General features: G+C 38.7%; 1 protein-coding gene across 18 annotated transcripts in view; it reads right to left on the minus strand.

Moving 5' to 3' along the window:
* The window catches only part of ATP2B2 (ATPase plasma membrane Ca2+ transporting 2), a 748,369-nt gene that overhangs the window by 342,456 nt on the left and 385,328 nt on the right, over positions 1 to 20,585 (minus strand). For all 18 annotated transcript variants that reach the window (XM_048858215.2, XM_048858209.2, XM_048858213.2 and 15 more), the window contains one exon: positions 3,462 to 3,946. In XM_048858215.2, the coding sequence (XP_048714172.1) occupies positions 3,462 to 3,660 (199 nt within the window). In that variant the 5' untranslated portion in view covers positions 3,661 to 3,946. The remainder of the gene's footprint in view (positions 1 to 3,461; positions 3,947 to 20,585) is intronic.

Here is a 20,585-nt window from a genome sequence, read left to right on the forward strand (position 1 = left end):
GGAAAGTTATACAACTATCAACAGAGGGCTGTTCAACTGGTTCAAATGGTGTCTTGTACACTGACAGAGAGCTGGGTGCTCCTTGATTTTTGTACCACCATGTTAAGAAAAACTATTTAAAATATTTTAATGAAAATTAATTTGAGCTCAAGCAGGGACATATTCGTATTTTCCCCACAGAAAGGGTTTTCATATGCTTTACAATAAAGCCTAAATAGTAGCTTTCCAATACAACAAAGCCATACTTTGTCGCAAGAAATTCCTTAAGAATAATGAGAACAAGGATCCACACCACATCTACAGTTAGGAAACACAAGATCAATGAAAATGTAAAGAAGAGTCTAAAGAAGACATGTAATTGACAAAATATATTATATGTTCACTCGGTAAATCTTACTATATTAATCAGTATGCTCTGTCAAACTCTTTTTTAGCATTAATATTTGAGGTTAGATATTTAATAACCAGAATTCAAAAAGCACAAGAAAGGGTATGTACAACAGTATCAACAAGGGTTGAGTTATATTTGCATTGTCTAACTTAGGTGCCATAATTTCAAAGGCTTTAAACCAGACCTCAAACAGCCACTTTGAGTTTAAGTGGTTCTTCCTAGCAGTGTGTAGGCACTAAATCAAATATCAACATGGGAAAGGTATAGCAGACAAAATTCTTCACTAATTACACCTTATAAACTTCCTAATATGATATCATACAGGCAAATAGACTCAGGTCAGATATATTTCAATATGGTGAAATGTCAAGTGTCAGCTTTCAGGTGAAATTTTTCTATCAGCTCTTACACTTATTCAATACACCGTGAAAATAAATTGAGTGTTGTAATGTTGAGGTGGTACTTGCTCCATAGATCTGTGCATGCAGAGTAACCACCAAAGCTCTCTCATGTAGCCATGCACAGGATCCTCATCAACCAAAGTTTGTGGATCTTGTAATGGAGAGGAAGTGGCCTGGGGTCACACAAGCCCTGCAGGGAATCTGCAGCATTCAGCAATGTGAAAATGTCCTTTGGGGATTTTGGGGGGTGGCTGCTGGTAGAGGAAGCTCAAGCAGCATGGTGTCACTGAAGGTAGGCTGGCTGAATCTTTGGGCTGCAGAGCCACATGCTTCCCTACAGATGGCCCTCAAGGGATCTGTGGCATCCAAGGATGCAACTTGTTACTCATTGCAAGAAAGAAAACTCCATGGGATGGGGTGATTTTACCCTCTGAAAATGTATACAACCAGCTTGGCAATTTTCTGGACTCTTGGTCCTATTACTATTCTAGGTGCATGTGAAACTCATGTCCATATGAACAAACTCCATTTTGATTGTTTCCTTCATTCCATAGCAAAAGAAGATCCTATAGAATGTCATCTTAATAGTGTTGAATGCAAATGACAGTGAAGAGAGATACAAGTTTTAGTAGAATGCATGAGGCTCTATTTTTAAAAATATATTTAAGGTTTGACCTATCACTATCCCTTTGAAGTTTGACTTTTATCCCCAACTAGATAGATTCCCAGTGTACAAAGCCATCTCTGCATGTATTCAAAAATATCTCAATATAGTGTACAATCAGTCCGTAAAAAGAAAAGGAGTACTTTTGGCACCTTTGAGACTAACAAATTTATTTGAGCATGCATCCGATGAAGTGAGCTGTAGCTCAGGAAAGCTTATGATCAAGTAAATTTGTTAGTCTCTAAGATGCCACAAGTATTCCTTTTCTTTTTGCGAGTACAGACTAACATGGCTTCTACTCTGAAACCAATCAGTCCGTAGTATTCCCACCTAAAAGACATGTTTCCAAGCCACAAGTTTAAAAATAAAGATCAAAATTGAGGGCTTGGGAAACGTTATTTTATATGAAGTATCACATGCAGATTAATAGTGGAATCAGCATGCCATATTACTTGGTTCCATGCAGTCTGTCTGGGTATAAGGAATAATGTTCCGTTTGTGTTTCAAACTGTGCAGAAAAAGTAATTAACAATTCCATCCAAGCATGCATTAGGCTAGGCTTTCAGCTGGTTAAACTGACAAAGCTCCCTTGAAGCCCATGATGTTCTGATGACTTGCTCAAGCTGCAAATCTGGTCCATAAAGTTCCACAGATATTTAACGGGTGTACTGAGTTATGTATCTCAGAGGTATTGCCATATTTGTATAGTAGCACATACTGTACTACACCAAGATCTTCTCCACAGTATTCCTGTTGCATTGTTTCTTCTACAGTATATCATGATATGTGAAGGTTGTGGTACTTCTAGAACTTGCTGCTCATTTTTTGGTAGTTTTGCCTAGTAAATCATTACTAAGCGGACTAAGTCTTTATCATAGTGCCAACACTTGACCATAATAGGTAACTGAAAAGCAGTATGTGTAGGGCTAAGAAGAATTTATTTAAGACAAACACGTAACTATTTCCCGAAGACTCTTTTCCTTATGTAAGCTTATAATATCACATTACATGATATTATAATAAAGTGACATGCTTATCACTAAACTAATACTTCAGGAATTTCAGTAATTAGTTCCTTACTCATGTCGAAATGAATAATTTTAAAAGGTTACTTAAAAAAAAAGAATCAGACATTAAACTAACTTCTACTTCTGAAACAAGGGGGGGAAATATTAAAATGAATGAGTGGATCTTGGTGGCATTACAAGAGAAGACAAAGACAATGAATACTATAGCTTCAAAGACAGTGTTATTAACCTAATGTGTTCCTTTCTCTTTTAGATATGAAAATACATTTACCATTAAATGCTGTGGGCAATTTATGAGAATAGACTATTGAATGATTATGCCTCAGCTTATTAAATGGAGGAAGGCCCAGTGTTGCAGTTACCAATAGAAAAAGCAAATACTCATAGTCAAATAGTAACCTAAGCAAAATTATCTACGGTATTACCAGAAGTCAAGGTAAGTCATAAGAAAATATATACTGTATATTGCCCTTTTGACCAATTTAATATCCATAACCTAAAAGTTCTCTTCATACCACTAGATACCTGTATAGAATAACAATTACTTCAAAGTAATTGTCCTCTTGCGCCCCAAAAAATATCCACAAGTTAGAGCATCCTCAGAATGCAATTTTCTTTTGCTATAAAATTGGAGCTGAATTTCTCATTTAGTTATTTGTCTGCTATTTAAAATGGAATTAGCACATTCACAACTTGAATATGCAGCCCTATTTTTACACTCTCACACTAGCTTTAACAAGTAGCCATATTTGACAAGCAGGTTGTCTAGGTCTTTATTCATTTCTCTTTTCAGAGCTGTTTTTCCTTTGTAGTGGTATACTGTCATTGTTGGGAATAACAGAAGTGCTGTATGAATCCTAGTTCAGAAGGGAAGCAAGATTACCCCCTCCACCATTTACTTTAGGTGGAGGTCCTTTATATGAATCTCACCACCCTGCACACCCCTGACTCAAATGAAGAAAGGGAAACACATTTACCTTCTGTTGGTGATGTCTGTAAATGCCTGCAGAGGCCCTCTGTGTCCCCATACGTCTCCTTAATTTTTACTACTGCTTCTGTTCCTCTGAGTTCCATGAGGGAGCGCAGCTCCTCCAGTGAGCACCCAAACTCTCCTGCATGGTTGGCCTCGTTTCTTTGGTTCTTGGTATAGAAATCGCTGTTTGTCATGTCACCCATTGTTGCTGATTGTATTGCTCCACTCTGTGCACTAGATGGAATTTTAAAATTGCTTCAAAATAGCAAGGGAGGAAACTCAAATTCCAACCTAAGGGATTAAGAAGAATCCAGTGGGTGTTCAGTGAACTCAGTGGAGAATGCCTCTGATGACTGAGGTGTCCCTGACCAAGTGATAGTCCGCAGGATGGCTGCTTTCAAGGCTGCAGACCAGCTCCATTCCATTCACCATTTCCCATTATGCTGCACTCAGGCTGTAGTATCTACATGGTCATCTCTTCCTCCGGACCTTTGGGATCAAAACACAAAGCACATGTTAGAAGAGTGAACCTAAAAACTTCAGAAAGAGCCTTTGAACTTCATTCTCCCAAACGTAGTCCTTGATTAAAAAAAGCTAGATGCAAGAATCTGCACGTTGCTGCAGTTAGTCACAGCCGACCCCAAAGACTGATACTGCTTAGCTGTGTCATACATAAGGCTCTTTCCAGCTACAGCAGCAATAGCAGTGTTCCTTACTTTAATCAAGTCCCAAGAGCGCCTGCTAAATGAGATGGCTCATGAATATTAATAAGTAAGCCATTAGTCCAACAGTCTAGATGTGCCTCTGGTTCATACTGCTATATCAATCTTTCATCTGAAAAGAACAAAACACCCATGAAGGACTACAAAGTAATAAAAATTAATTGAACACTATTACTTATGCCTTCATCCATTACATAAACCATTTTTCAGCACAATAAAAGTAAAATGGGGGAGGGGGGAGAAAGAATAGGAACATTTTCATTACCAATCCAGAATACATTTAAATAAATTAAGCATTGCAGCTTTGTCAGATATGAAAATAAACACACACAGGAAAGGAGATAAAGCACCTGAGTGCTTCAGGCTAAACAATGAGCACTGTCTCTCATAGGAATGGGAAGGTTTCAGTTTGCTTTCCTTCAGCACTAGCTGCTGACTCACCAACACATTTGATAGCTTTGGCCTGAGAGCTACAAAGCATTCAAATAAAGAAAGGACTGTACTTATACAGGGTTTTTAACATGCATACTCCTGAAGAGTCACATTTGGACCATCTGGAGACCAACTGACTACTTTCTAAGCCAGCCTTTAAAATCTGCTCTCCTTATGCAGAGTCTAATGAACTTGGTTGAAATGCTGTTGAAACCACCTATTATACTTTGTCACAGAGTTTTAACAGCGATTAAAGGTTTCTTTTTTGCCTGAAGTGGGATAGTGCCTGTTCACTGCCTAATCTATAGACCCCTGAATATTTCTCACATGACAGAAAGGGTTTGAGTGTGGTATCAGATTAATGAATGATGGACCTCTGACTGTCAGAGTGGATTTTTTTTTTAAGCAGCACACCAGTCACAAAGAAATGAATTGTTACAGCAGAGTGCATGCAAAGGGAAGAAGAATGAACTAAATGTTTTTAACCTCCCATCTTTACATTGTCAGGACAACCTTAATTTCATGCCCACATACAGCTAATATCGCTACTGGGCCCACTGAAATGAGCGTGTTGCCATTGATTTCAAGGGGATAATGTAATCAGTGTTTAATATTTCCTATTTGCCCACAATTACATTATCCGTTTTGAGGTTGCTTAACACACTAGCTAAAACATGCAATATGGACCTCTAGCAAAAAATACATGTCATTCCTTTGAATTTCACAGAATACCAGAGCATCAGAATTTTAAATTGCCACAGCACAGAATCCAGGTAGTAGTCAAATGTTAGATCAGAGTTGTTCTTCCCCACCCCATGCTCATTGTCAAATTTCTGGTGGTGATAATTCAGCAATGCAGCACTTCATGTATTCTTTTGCAGGGCATCAGAATTTGCCGGGGAAACTCTGTGTATGTTGCACAATAAACACAAAGGTAAAGAGAAATTGGAATGAATAAAAAAAGACCTTTTATCCTTCAAAAAGAAATAACTGCATCTTCAGAAGATAGGAGGTATCCTACTTTCTCTCACACACAAGCTGCTATGGTTGAATGCAAAACAGTCATTGCAGCATCTATTTAATTACAGATACCTCAAAACACAGCAAGTTCAAAAATACCTCTATTTGTGTATCTAACAGATTTTTTTCTGAGGGACTAGTAGCCAGATTTGGATAAAATGGGAACCAGCTCAAAACATTGTTTGGGTTTGATAAAAAAAGTTTGTAAAATAGAGAGGAAAAGTTTTGTATCCCTGCACAACATGCATGATCCCAAAAGACAATGAACTCCAAAACTCCCACTGCTTGGGGAAAGAGCAGACATCAGCACATCTTAGGATCCGGCCATTTATGGTTTCATCTATGAATGGTTGAAAGCCAGGAAACCTCACCAGAAAGCATGTTAGTGTTTGAGCTGAAATATCAGCCAAAGACGGTGACATGAACCAATTTGGGTTCAGTAATGAAAAAGAATAATTAAAAAGACAGATTACTACTTGCAGACAGGCACAGAAATGCTATTTATAGAATGTGTGTGTCTAAAGAATTTGACCACGGGGTATCACAGCACCAGACATAATGTAAAGAACCTGCAGCATTTACATAGCAGAAAGCTCATTGCTATTTTTTGTTTGTTTTTCTTTCTTTCTTTCTTTTTCTTTCTGACCAAGTCCTTACAAGTGGTTCATGAAACTTCAAGAAAATCAATTATTATTTCCCTTTGATGAATACCACCTACTGTTTTCATAAGTAATGCAAAGTGTATTAAAGCTGGATGTCAGATGTGTCTGCCAGAGGATTTTTCTCTGTGGGATGTTTACAGTAATACTACTGTCAAGCAAAACACACTTTTTAAAATCATAGCACCATCACTATATATTAATATTTGTTCCTACTCTTGGAAATGCCACTTTTGTCATTTGTCAGACAACAGTAGCCAGGGATGTTGTTCCTTTGCATATGATTGAATCATCTGCCTGTTTAATTTTTTATTTGACTTTCAATTAAATATTAATCAATAAACCACTAAATTGAGAGGCGTACTTCCATTAGTGCTCAAGCAAAAAGTATTTCTAAGTTCATGTGATCTTTGGAATTCACCCAGTGGCATGACACCAAGGAAATAACATCCCTAGTGTTTTTCAAAGGCAGATGGTAAAATATAGAAAGCACAAAGCATGATTAATATTATTCACTAATAATGAATCTCTCTAATCCTGTGGAACAAGATATAAAGGCTTCATTTCATCCTGGAATATTTTATGAAAATTCTAGGAACTTTGCCAAGTTTATGCCAGTTGAATGTGACTGATAGATGGGCCACCTCATCCTTACTGAGATTAATAATTCTTTATCGAAAGCTGAGAAATCCAAAACATGAGATCAGTATAGTGGCATGACTCCCAGTGGGGCTCCAAGATTTGTAGGTTCAAAGTGAAACTCTTCATGTGAGCTGAGCAAAATTCAGAATTTCCATGCCACGGGAAATTCCAACATTTCCATATTTGGTTTCATCCTGAAACAGTATGAAAATACAAATTTTTTCATAAAACAAAATTCTGAAAAACAATTATTCAGAAATGTCAAAACATTCTGTTCTGCCATTTTTGATTGAAATGAAACACTGACATTCCTTAAATTGGATATTTTTGTTTTGTTGAATTGACCTAAAATGATTCTTTTCATGTCAGATCAACAGTAAACTACATTGCCCTTGCCTTTTGGGAGTTGTAATTTGGGCCCCCATTGTCTACTACAGGCTGGGTTCCCTGGAGGACAACATCTTCAACAATGCAATGCGGACTCAACTTACTACTCTCAGTGGTGTCTCAGGGAATCACATGACTGCGTTCTGGGAGATGTAGTCCAGCCAGGGAGCCTGATGCCTGCGTGTGTCTGTGCCCATCTAGTGCAATGGAATCCTGATCTTGCCTAGGGCCTGTAGGCCCGGCTCTGCACTTGGTAGGCAAAGCATGCTCTCTAGAATGTGCTGCAGACAGGAAGAGACAAGCTCATCAGAGCCGATACATTTATACTGAAAAATTAATGCCAGACCTTTATATGTTACATTCTCTCTCTAGTCTAAGACAACTGCTTTTTGTCCGTTTGTTTTTTTTTTCTTATTGAATAATCTCTAAAAAATGTTAGACAAAATTTTTAAAAATGCAGATTAAAAGCGGTCACTTACAGTGGTTGAAAACATTGGTTGTAACACATCAATCTAATGTAGCACCTTGTTTATACGTAGTTCAGGTAGGAAAAAGACTTTTCATTCCTACTGTCAATATCCACTACCAAAGTTTAAATTTAAAGTGAAAATAATCATTATTTTTACTCATAAAAGAAATGTAAGACAATACCTTCATTTTGCATAAGGCAATGTAATTCTTGGATTGTTTGTTCTTCAAAGGTAACACAGATTTTTGCTGTGTGAATACACTGAAACCAGGGATTTTTTTTAATTCTTATTTGGAAAGGCTTTGCCTTGAGGAACAGCCATTCATTCCTGCAGCACCCCAGTCAAATATTTTTCAGTTTCCAATTGTCTGAAGGCAATACATGCCAATTAAATAAGAAGTGATTTGGATGAACTAACTGCAGGCCTGCTGGGAAAACTATCCTTCTATTTCCTAATCAGTAAAATATCATCCCTGGAAGCTTGTAAATGTTTTGATAATGCATTAGAATGATGCCTATGTAAATATCATTGCCAAGAATGCTGGTAGCCTGATTTTAGTGGAGTTCCACTGAAATTAAACTGGTGTAACATAGTAGTAGATCAGCCCCGGGTTTGCCATTTCACAGAACAAGGATCATGAAATCCTTGTACTCTGTGAAGGTTTGGGACAAGCAAGAACAGCGCACGATCAATCCCAGAACTAGTTATTTATTAAAGATTTGGCTGTATTCACCATAAGATCTAAGCTTTCATCTAAAACAAAATAAGTTCCCAGTCCTTCTAGTGGCAAATATAACCTTGATAGTTCAGAATGATGGATGTTTTGTCTGACAGAATCCACAGCAAGCCAAACTAATAAAACACACTCTGAGAAGTACAAGAACACTCTCTCATCTTAAAAGAATATTAGCTTTGAAACATAATTATCAGGAGCACACTAAATGCAGAGGAAACTAAGAAATAAGACTCATTGAATGGAACTACTTTTTCACTTTCACAAATGCGTATTCCTGTTTGATCCCTGTCTTAGGACCCAAGAGTGGATCAAGAAAGAGAAACGGTCTTTGTAACTAAATATGTTCTGGAACATGCTTCATAATATGCTTCATAATGGCATCTCTACATAATTTATTGCAAATTGAAATTCATAAACAAACTGGTAAATAATTCATCCATATTGAATACACCATGGTGGCAAGCATTACAAACAAAAACCTAGTGCAAAAAACTTCACATACCTTTATATCTGAGATGCTGAAACTATTTCTTATTCTAAGGCCATGTCTACACTACCACTTAAGTCGTCAAAACTTATGTCACTCAGGGGTGTGAATATTACACACAGAGCGACATAAGTTTCACCAACGGAAGCACCGGTGTGGACAGCGCTGTCAGTGAAAGAGCTTCTTCTGCCACATAGCTACTGCTGCTCGTTGGTGGTGGTTTAATTATGCCAGTGGGAGAGGTCTCTCCTGTAGGCATAGAGAGGCTACACGAGAGATCCTACAGCAGCACAGCTAATTGTTACAGCTGTGTCACTGAAAGCTCTCTAGTGTAGTCATAGACTAAAATGGAAATATTACATTACCACATCATACTGTCAGAAGAAAAGTTTGGTAATTTTTTTTAAGCAGTGATCACTTAAGTAAAGGTTCTTCAAAACAACAATAAGAAATTCAAGAAGCTAGGAAAAAAATAGAATACTAGTTTAATCCCAGACAACCAGGCAAATACTGTTGTAATGCCCAAAGTAACAATTCCTCTGTCCATTCACCATGAATCAGTGTCTCTGCTCAGTATTATAAAGCTGCTTTACCTAACAAATAAAACTATCAATCTTTTATAGGTATTTTTTGGATCAGTTATACTCCCCTACCCATGTTTTGTTAAAAGAAAAGGAGTACTAGTGGCACCTTAGAGACTAACCAATTTATTTGAGCATAAGCTTTCGTGAGCTACAGCTCACTTCATCGGATGTAGCTGTAGCTCACGAAAGCTCATGCTCAAATAAATTGGTTAGTCTCTAAGGTGCCACAAGTCCTCCTTTTCTTTTTGTGAATACAGACTAACACGGCTCCTACTCTGAACCATGTTTTGTTAATCATTTTTCTTTTATTCTAGAGGCAGATATTGCTAGAACTATGATCCCAAAGAAAATTTTCCTCAGTTAATGGGTCTTACTAAACATGAGCAATTTCCTAGTGACTATTAACCCATGTAAAAAGAAAAGGAGTACTTGTGGCGCCATAGCCCTGGTCTACACTAGGACTTTAGGTCGAATTTAGCAGCGTTAAATGGATGTAAACCTGCACCCGTCCACACGATGAAGCCCTTTATTTCGACTTAAAGGGCTCTTAAAATCGATTTCCTTACTCCACCCCGACAAGTGGATTAGCGCTTAAATCGGCCTTGCCAGGTCGAATTTGGGGTACTGTGGACACAATTCGACTGTATTGGCCTCCGGGAGCTATCCCAGAGTGCTCCATTCTGACTGCTCTGGACAGCACTCTCAACTCAGATGCACGATTGTCTGCCGTTGCTCTGATGCAGGGAGGGGCAACTGACGACATGGCTTACACGGTTGGCTTACAGGGAGTTAAAATCAACAAAGGGGGTGGCTTTACATCAAGGAGTATTTCAGGCAGGTTCCAATAAGAAATGGTGCACCTAAGTTATTGTTCTTATTGGAACAAGCAGGTTGGTCTGGCCTCTGATTGATACATGGCTAGATTTACCTCGCTGCACCTTCTCTGTGAGTGACTGCAGTGTGACCTAGAGGAATGAGTCCCCTAGACGGGGGGCGAGGGCGGGGGTTTGCAAATGGGTACAAAACAAATCTCGTCTATTTCTTGTTTTGATACACTCCATCTATCTTTTACATCTTTGGCTGGCAGCAGATGGTGCAGAAGGACTCCATGCCATCCTCATCTCTTGCCTGCCCGGCAGAAGATGGTATAAGAGGACTGCTAGCAATCCGTATCGCCTGCCTGCTCACCATAAGATGGTTCAATAGGACTGACTGCAGGACTAAAGAGAATGACCTGATCAAGTCACTCCAAATTTAGTCCCTGCGCCCATGTCTGCCCAGGCACTCCTGATTGACCTCACAGAGGCGACCAGGAGCACCTCGGACATGACGATGACAGCTACCAGTCCTACTGTACCGTCTGCTGCCATAAGGCAATGGGTTGCTGCTGCTGTGTAGCAATGCAGTACCACGTCTGCCAGCACCCAGGAGACATACGGTGACAGTGAGCTGAGCGGGCTCCATGCTTGCTGTGGTATGGCGTCTGCATGGGTAACCCAGGAAAAAAGGCGCAAAACGATTGTCTGTCCTTGCTTTCACGGAGGGAGGGAGGGAAGGGGGACCTGACGACATGTACCCAGAACCACCCGTGACAGTGTTTTAGCCCCATCAGGCATTGGGATCTCAACCCAGAATTCCAATGGGCAGTGGAGACTGTGGGAACTGTGGGATAGCTACCCACAGCGCAACACTCCGGAAGTCGACTCTAGCCTCGGTACTGTGGAAGCACTCCGCCGAGTTAATGCACTTAATGCACTTAGGGGACACACACACTCGAATATATAAAACTGATTTCTAAAAAACCGACTTCTATAAATTCAACCTAATTTCGTAGTGTAGACATACCCTTAGAGACTAACAAATTTATTTGAGCATAAGCTTTCGTGAGCTACAGCTCACTTCATCGGATGCATACAGTGGAAAATACTGTGGGGAGATTTTATATACACAGAGAACATGAAACAATGGGTGTTACCATACAGACTGTAACATGAGTGATCAGGAAAGGTGAGCTATTACCAGCAGGAGAGTGGGGTCGGGCCGGGGGGAGGGAACCTTTTGTAGTGATAATCAAGGTGGACCATTTCCAGCATTTTACAAGGACAGTAGGAGGGGAAATAAACAAGGGGAAATAGTTTTACTTTATGTAATGACACAGCCACTCCCAGTCTGAGCTGTAGCTCACGAAAGCTTATGCTCAAATAAATTTGTTAGTCTCTAAGGTGCCACAAGTCCTCCTTTTCTTTTCACCATTCCTGATCACTCTTGTTACAGTAAAAAGAAAAGGAGTACTTGTGGCACCTTAGAGACTAACCAATTAATTTGAGCATGAGCTTTCGTGAGCTACAGCTCACTTCATCATGCTCAAATAAATTGGTTAGTCTCTAAGGTGCCACAAGTACTCCTTTTCTTTTTGCGAATACAGACTAACACGGCTGTTACTCTGAAACCTGTCATCTTGTTACAGTCTGTATGGTAACACCCATTGTTTCATGTTCTCTGTGTATATAAAATCTCCCCACTATATTTTCCACTATATGCATCCGATGAAGTGAGCTGTAGCTCATGAAAGCTTATGCTCAATTAGTCTCTAAGGTGCCACAAGTACTCCTTTTCTTTTTGCGAATACAGACTAACACGGCAGCTACTCTTAACCCATGTACTAATCCTACTCATCTAGAATGACTGCCAATCAGATTATATATACAAAAATAAAACTGTCACCAATAAACAGAGCCTTTTCCCCTTTCTGTAACAATATAGATGGGGAGAACTATTAATTTAGGAAATAAAATGATCTGTGGTAGCTGATTACACTACGTACCCATTTGAACCAAATAGGACACAAGGTCTAATCCTGCAACCCGTACTTTCATGACAGGTCCCAGTGAAGTCAATTGAAGTACTGACATGATTAAAGACTAAAATAAATGGAGCCTTTTCACTGACTTCAACAGGGTGAGATTAGGCTATACAAGTGAAATCTTTGACTTCAGTGGGGCCAGGCTTTAAATCAACGTTCATAAGGTTTGTAAAGGTGAGACCCGCAAGACTACTGGTAAGAGCCTGAATTTTCTTTACTGTTGCCAGTCGCCTGACATTGGTCAGAATTAAAAAAAACATTAGAAGCCTTGTCATGTGACGGGGTCAGTTTCCATTGACTCCAGTGGCTGTCGTAAGTGACTGCAGAATTGGGTGGTAATTTAATTGTGTTAAATCAGTATAAAGATTAAACATATTTAAGAGATTTTTAACAAAAGGGAAAAAAACCTGATTTTATGCAAAAGCATTTTTCCCTAATAGGATCTGTACAGGTCATGCATTTTAGAAAGCTGCTTTTCCCTCTCTCATTTCTTGTAACCACTTTACTACCAAGAACTTACCTCAACTTCTTTGACATTCATGGATAAATGAGGCTGTCAGCTTTGTACTCTCCAGAGACGAAAAACCTGCATTACATAGCAGTAACTGGATTTTTCTTATTCAGTAACCACCTCCACAGATCCATACTTTTTAGAGTTGTACTTTACAACCCATCAAAGAATTGTAAGACACTGAACAATGACCAATTCCACACCATATAGCCTTTTATAATTCATACTGTTTGTAGCTACATCACTATAAACACGAATACCAGTATAATGCAGATGTCTCAATAAGAGCTCATTTTCCAAGTGTGTGTCTTGTGACAGACCCAGACCAGTGGGGTACAGGAGTCTGGTAGAAGGCAAATATACTGGCCACTGGATGAATAGTTTTCTGTTCCCTCAGTGACCAGAGCAGGGGCTGCACTAGAGCAATCAGGAACCTGCTAGAACCAGACAGGCAAGCTAATTAAGACACCTGGAGCCAATGTAAAGTAATGCACATTGGAAAAAATAACCCCAACTATACATACAATATGATGGGGGCTAATTTAACTACAACTAGTCAGGAGAAAGATCTTGGAGTCATCGTGGATAGTTCTCTGAAGACGTCCACGCAGTGTGTGGTGGCAGTCAAAAAAGCAAACAGGATATTAGGAATCATTTTAAAAGGGATAGAGAATAAGATGGAGAATATCTTATTGCCCTTATATAAATCCATGGTACGCCCACATCTTGAATACTCCATATAGATGTGGTCCCCTCATCTCAAAAAAGATACACTGGCATTAGAAAAGGTTCAAAAAAGGGCAACTAAAATGATTAGGGAATGGGTCCCATATGAGGCGAGATTAAAGAGACTTTTCAGCTTGGAAAAGAGGAGACAAAGGGGGGATATGATAGAGGTACATAAAATGATGAGTGGTGTGGAGAAAATTAATAAGAAAAAGTTATTTACTTGTTCCCATAATATAAGAACCAGGGGCCACCAAATGAAATTAATGGGTAGCAGATTTAAAACAAATAAAAGGAAGTTCTTCACACAGCACACAGTCAACCTGTGGAACTCCTTGTTGAGGAGGTTGGGAAGGCTAGGACTATAACAGGGTTTAAAAGAGAACTGGATAAATTCATCGTGGTTAAGTCCATTAATGGCTATTAGCCAGGATGGGTAAGGAATGGTGTCCCTAGCCTCTGTTTGTCAGAGGGTGGAGATGGATGGCAAGAGAGAGATCACTTGATCATTACCTGTTAGTTTCACTCCCTCTGGGACACCTGACATTGGCCACTGTCGGTAGACAGGATACTGGGCTGGATGGACCTTTGGTCTGACCCAGTATGGCCGTTCTTATGTTATGTTCTTATGTTCAATTAAGAACATACTAGAATCAATTATGGCAGGCAGGCTAATCAGGACACCTGGTTTAAAAAGGACCTCCCATCAGTTAGTGAAGGGCATGCAAGGAGCAGGGAGTGAGAAGGCGTGCTGCTGGAGGACTGAGGAGTACAAGCATGATCGGGCTTCAGGAGGAAGATCCTGCGGTGAGGATAAAGAAGGTGCTGGAGGGAGGCCATGGGGAAGTAGCCCAGGGAGTTGTAGCTTTCACGCAGCTGATACAGGAGATATTGTAAACAGCTGCAATCCACAGGGCCCTGGGCTGGAACCCAGTGTAGAGGGCGGGCCCAGGTTCCCCCATCCCCCAAACTCCTGACTGGACACAGGAGGAGTTGATCTGTTCTGTGAGCAACACCAGAAGGGAAGGTCTAATTTAGAAAGGGATCTGGCCTGTCTCCGACCCTCTAGGTGGGACAACAGAGACTGTGGAGATTGTTCTCCGTTTCCCCCATGCTGGCCAGTGATGGGGTTAGCTGACTGAACAGCAGGTTTGAGAATCTAGCAGAAGTGGCCAAACTGAGGGCTGCCATGAATCTCTGAGGCAAGCAAATCTGCCAAAAAGCGTAGGACCCACCAAGGCAAAGGAGGAACTTTGTCACAGTCTATATAATACTGTGCAGCAGAAAGGGTGTTAGCTTCCCAGACTCATTAAATAAGAGATAAATTGATGAAAATAAAAAAAAAATCACTAAAAATGGTTTCTATAAGAAACATAACACTAAACTCAAAGGGACATATCCCTGAGCGGACCCAGGTGCAGGGCCCACTGGCACAAACTTCAGCAGTTTTGGAGGTTATGGCACCAGAAAGCCTTCATAACTACCCTCCACTGGGAGACCCAAAGGGGGCAGGCTTGGCCAAGAAAGTCATGTGGTCCAGAGACACACAGAGTCATTGTACCCCCATCAATAGTATCTCTAGGGGTGGCTTTTTGGAGTCACAGATACGAACTAAAACTAATTCTCCCTTCCCCATGCCGCCCGCCCCAAGAAAGCAGGAGCCATGAGAGAGGATCAGAGTGAAAACTCCAACTGAGCTCCTTCAGGATGAAACACTAGAGAAGTGTGGGATTAGCTGGCACATATAATGTAATTTGCACATCCCAGTGCCAGTTTGGTGAAAATAGCCCTCCTGGAGACCCAATTCAACGGGCAAAATCTCAGATTTTATATATATATCAGGAAAAATTAGGCTATAAAACAAGGCATTGTATATCTTCATCCCTCTGATTGTAGCAATGGACATGTTGCAGATTTGTTGTTTGCCAATTGGTTTCAACCTATTTCTTACAGATTTCTACAGCAGAAAAAAACCCTAACCACCAACACCATTTTATAATTTAATTTATTACCAAATTAAATACAAAATTACATCTGCAAATCAGTAAGACCAAACCTCCAGTATGTAAAAGAATTTAAGGAACATATTTCCTCTAGTGGATTTTTCACCCATTGAGATCAATGACACAATTCCCTGCCTGTAATGGGCAGGATCAAGTCCTTTACCTGCAGTTATAGGAACCATATAATTAAGTAAACTTGTAGTAACACGTATGATATTTAACTTTTTTATTGATCATTTTCTAATAAAAAGTTTAATATTATGTTGAGGTCCATTACAGGATGAATTTGGACCACAATGATCCAAAAACAACATCAGTGGAAAGTTTAGATTTACTACATGCAAAAAACCTAAACAAAACAGGTTAATGCCTTGTTATTTTCCTTTGTCTTGTTAGAAATTATTAAAATATAAAATGTCTATTACCCTAATGAATGCAGAGTTTCAGAGGAAATTATCTGGCATCTTCATTTCATTGGTCAGATTTGAGTAGGTTCTTTTGATTCACACTGCAGTGAGTTTGTGATAAAGAAACCATCACCCTAAAGTGTGCTATTTCAGAGGATTTTGGCAAGGTGCTGTTGTACAGCATATTTTACACTCCATGTTTCTGACAGCTGATTGCATCTGGTTTTAACCGAGCAAATCCCCAAAACCTCTTAAAGCAAAGGGTTTATCTAGTTACTTGCAACAAGAAGGGTCTTCAACTTGACAGTTATTAAATATGACAGTCTTCCTTTATTCAATACTCTTTCAATATTTTTGGAACCTCTGTTCAGTCACTGTTCACCAGGAACACTAACCTTGTTTCTTACTGTAATTTGTGTGTTTTACTAATTTTTTTTATTACAGAAAGACGGTTAAAGTCGCTATCTACACTTCATACTTTAAACATAACTCAAGTTTTAATAACTTAGTAAAGATGAACATTTTTCCTGATAATTAACTGCAGAGCTTTGCCTCATTTTACCTTTCTTTTTTCAGATATTGAATAGGTTATTGGAATTATTTTTTATTTTTAAAAAATGAGAATTATAAAAATATATCTGGTTATGAATTAATGATCCATTAGTTATGATCTAATAAGAAATTGCCAAAGTTTGCCTAGAATCCAAACCAAGTGTTTAAGTTTTGAAACAATTTGGATAACTTTTCTCTTTCCATGTGTGTCTGCACTTCCTAAATTTATATTTGCAGTTATATTGATATGTTAATACCCCTAAAGAGGCTTTTCATGTAACTTTAAATGTCACTAGTTTAAGGTTATTATACTGGTTATAGTTTTGTCATTCTGTGAAACTAAAATGGTTAAATGACAGATTTCAGAGTAACAGCCGTGTTAGTCTGTCTTTGCAAAAAGAAAAGGAGTACTTGTGGCACCTTAGAGGCGAACCAATTTATTTGAGCATGAGCTTTCGTGAGCTACAGCTCAAATAAATTGGTTAAATAAATAAATAAATAAAGCTCATGAGAGCTCATGCTCAAATAAATTGGTTAGTCTCTAAGGGGCCACAAGTACTCCTTTTCTTTTTGCAAAATGGTTAAAGGCATTCCATTTATTTTTAAGTTTACATAAAAAGCATCAGTGAATTTGAGAGTATTTTCTATGTTGGATGAAACACAGAAAAAACTTTGCTTTCCAGCCCCAAAGCAAAGTGGAAGAGACTGAGCCAATTGGAATTATGATCTGATTCTGATGAACCATTCTTTTACATTCAGAATTTTAAAATTGCCATGATTTGTGTATAGGGGAGAATGGCAGAATACTAACCTAAGCAGAGAGACTGAAAGCTGAGGAAATCCAAACTTTTCCCCATAAACTGGACTGGGCCCACCCACCTAGGGTGACCAGATGTCCTGATAAAATCGGGACTGTCCCGCTTTTTAGTTCTTTGTCCCGCGTCCCGACCGATGCACGGTCGGGACGGCATTTGTCCCGATATTGCGGCTTTAGCTGCTCCGGCATTTTTTTTTTTTTTTTTTGCTTCCTCCATGTGTCCCGATATTTTGTCCATTTCATCTGGTCACCCTACATCCACCTGTCAGTGCACAATTGTCTGGCCCAATTTTATATGACCGAAGCAATGGTCTTCCATTATTTCACATTAATATATTATTTCGTAATCACCACAACTACTGACAAATGTGTCAGATATTCATTCTTCATTATTCTATTATCATCCTGTCACTCCTTCAGATGACCCTTGTCAATCCTCTTCCTCCCTGCTGTCCATTGTCTACAAAGATCATAGATGTTAACATCCTCTATTTATCATTGATTTTCCCTCTCTCTCTCGATCATTCTTTCCATAACTGAGTTACTTTAGTTGCCCTTTTTTTCAGCTCCTTCCAATACTGAATTGCCCAGAATTAGAAGCAGTATTGTAGTATAAGTGAGGACTTATTAGTACTATATATAATTTTTTATGATGTGATGCTTGTAAGTAAGCAGCGCAAATTCTCCCATCCTCCTTTTTGTGTCAGTATATCACATTGCAAGCTCATCTTTAATTTACTGTTCCCTATCACCCATAGCCGTTTCTTTACCTTACTGCTTTCTAATGAATGTTTCTTCCTCCCTTTTAATATCTGAGCATTTCACATATTACACTCCCAGTTACCTCCAAACGTTTACTGCAATGGGAGAAAAAATTCATTATTGCTGGTAAGCAATGCTGCTATATTATTCTCTCCACATTATTTACTTGTTCCAAGTGTCTGGTGACAGAAATAGACCAATACTAACTACTGGTTTAGTTGGAATGATAAATAGTAACTGGACCCCTGGCTAAGTTACCCAAACTTCTGGGATACATTTATTATTAATCATCTTTAAAACAGGCCTATCATCGTGTGTGTGTGTGTATGTTTTGCATTGAGTGGGCTAACCACTGACACTTGCATATTCTGCCCTATAATACAAGGACACTGATGAAAAAGCAACAAGTTTAACAACAAAGTAAATTATAAATGAGTGAACAATTTTTTGCTCGGCAACTTTATGAAATTTCTCATGTGTTTTATCAAAGGACCTTACAAGAATTAGACACAAATATAGCTTAGCACCTGCTTCAGCCTCATTTATGTCAATGAGACTTAAGCATGGAATTAAACTTAAGCACAAACTTCAAAAAGCCATGCTGAATGATAAGATAATCAGAGGACAATAAATTAAATGTATCTTTATTTTATTAACAAACAAGACAAAGCAGGCAAATTTACAGTAAACAAAGCCACTCTCTTTCAAAAACAAAGGATATTTTTAACATTAAAAAACTAGCACACAGTTGTACTTGATAAACTTTACAAATAAAGAAAGAATAATACTGAAATATCAGATTTTCTAAGGTTCTCTTGTGAGGTAAATTCCTATCATCTGTATTGCTACCAGCTCATATTTAAAAATGGTGGTAGGCCCAAACTTCTGCAGCTTTGAATTCCAGATCTGACCGTGAACTTTCCCACACCTCAGTGTGCATTGATTTGGCTGGTAACTGGAAGAAGTTAGAACTGCAGATGTTGGTCTGAGCCCAGCATTTGGCTGGAGCCCCCCACCAATTTTAAAAGGTCACACCATCAATCTGTTTATTTTAACCACCAGCCATTAAAAACAGTTATGATTTTTTTCTCTTGATTCTGACAGGAAAGCTTTTAGCATTTAAAGGGACTATCCAATAAAATGTTAGAATAAAAAGTGATATATAGTTTCTGAAGTATGTTTAATCTATGAAGAGACCCAAAGCTCTGAACACACATTTGTCCCTGTGAACTTTCTACTGGAATGACAGAACCAGAGCTACAGGTGAAGTACCTCAGCATCATGTAAATCAGCATGAAAGAATTAGGGAGAAAAAACAGGCAACTGATTGTGTGATACCAACCATCAATCAAGGTCACTGATACGAAAATTACAGATGAGGAGGTTTTAATCCTCAATGGGCTTCAGTTGTGAAGGACAAAAAATGATGTTCAGCAGTGATTTTAAATAGGGCATTCCTAGAAGATTGATTTTTTTAATCTACTATATATCTTTTTCTAGATACTTTCACAACACTCGAATCTGCTCTGCACCAATTGTTTGTTCTTATATAGCCTTAAAATGTTTTGGAATGAGGTAGAAAAATTATAGATTTACAATATAATAAACAGTGTAAATGCACCAACCACAGAAATTATATTCTTCCTGTCTACTGAAAACATATGAGCAAAATCAGATTTTTTTAACACTACTGGAAGAAAAATTGAAGGACAAAACTAAATCCACTGCATAGAGCTGACAGATCTAGAGGACCACCACATTACAGCAGATCACCATTTTATTGCAATTCATTCCAATTGACAGGAAACACCACCACTTGCCTCAGGGAAAAACACTTTCTGTATATACATAGATATACCAAAGCTGACATCTAGAAAAGCTTCATTAATCCTAAAAATGTGTCAGAAGAAAGGGTTTGGGGGAGCATAGGGGGCGAATTCTAGAAGCAAATGAAAATCCGTGCTCATATGCAAGTCCCATCCTTGAAAGAGAACATGAACAGGATACAAAAATAAAATTTTCCCCCTTCAAAACTGGTATGTTTCAGACACCACTCATTTTTCTGTTTCACATCAGTAACACTTGGAAAACTACTTAACCTTTCTATTTTTATCTGGGTGCATTCAAATTACCAATAATGTACAATGCGCTGTAGCAAACCCACTGATGTAGGGTATAATTTTCCCTCAGGCACATTATCCTAGCTGGAGGCTCAGAAAAATAAGCTGATAAAACAGCAGCACACATCAATTGGTGGATAAAAAGTGATTTCAGCTGTGTAGAACCTTGCAGCACAGCACCTTAAAAATCATACAAAAAATGTACACAATAAAACAGGATACATGTAA

Source organism: Caretta caretta, chromosome 7, assembly GCF_965140235.1.
Source record: "Caretta caretta isolate rCarCar2 chromosome 7, rCarCar1.hap1, whole genome shotgun sequence".
Taxonomy (NCBI): Eukaryota; Metazoa; Chordata; order Testudines; family Cheloniidae; genus Caretta; species Caretta caretta.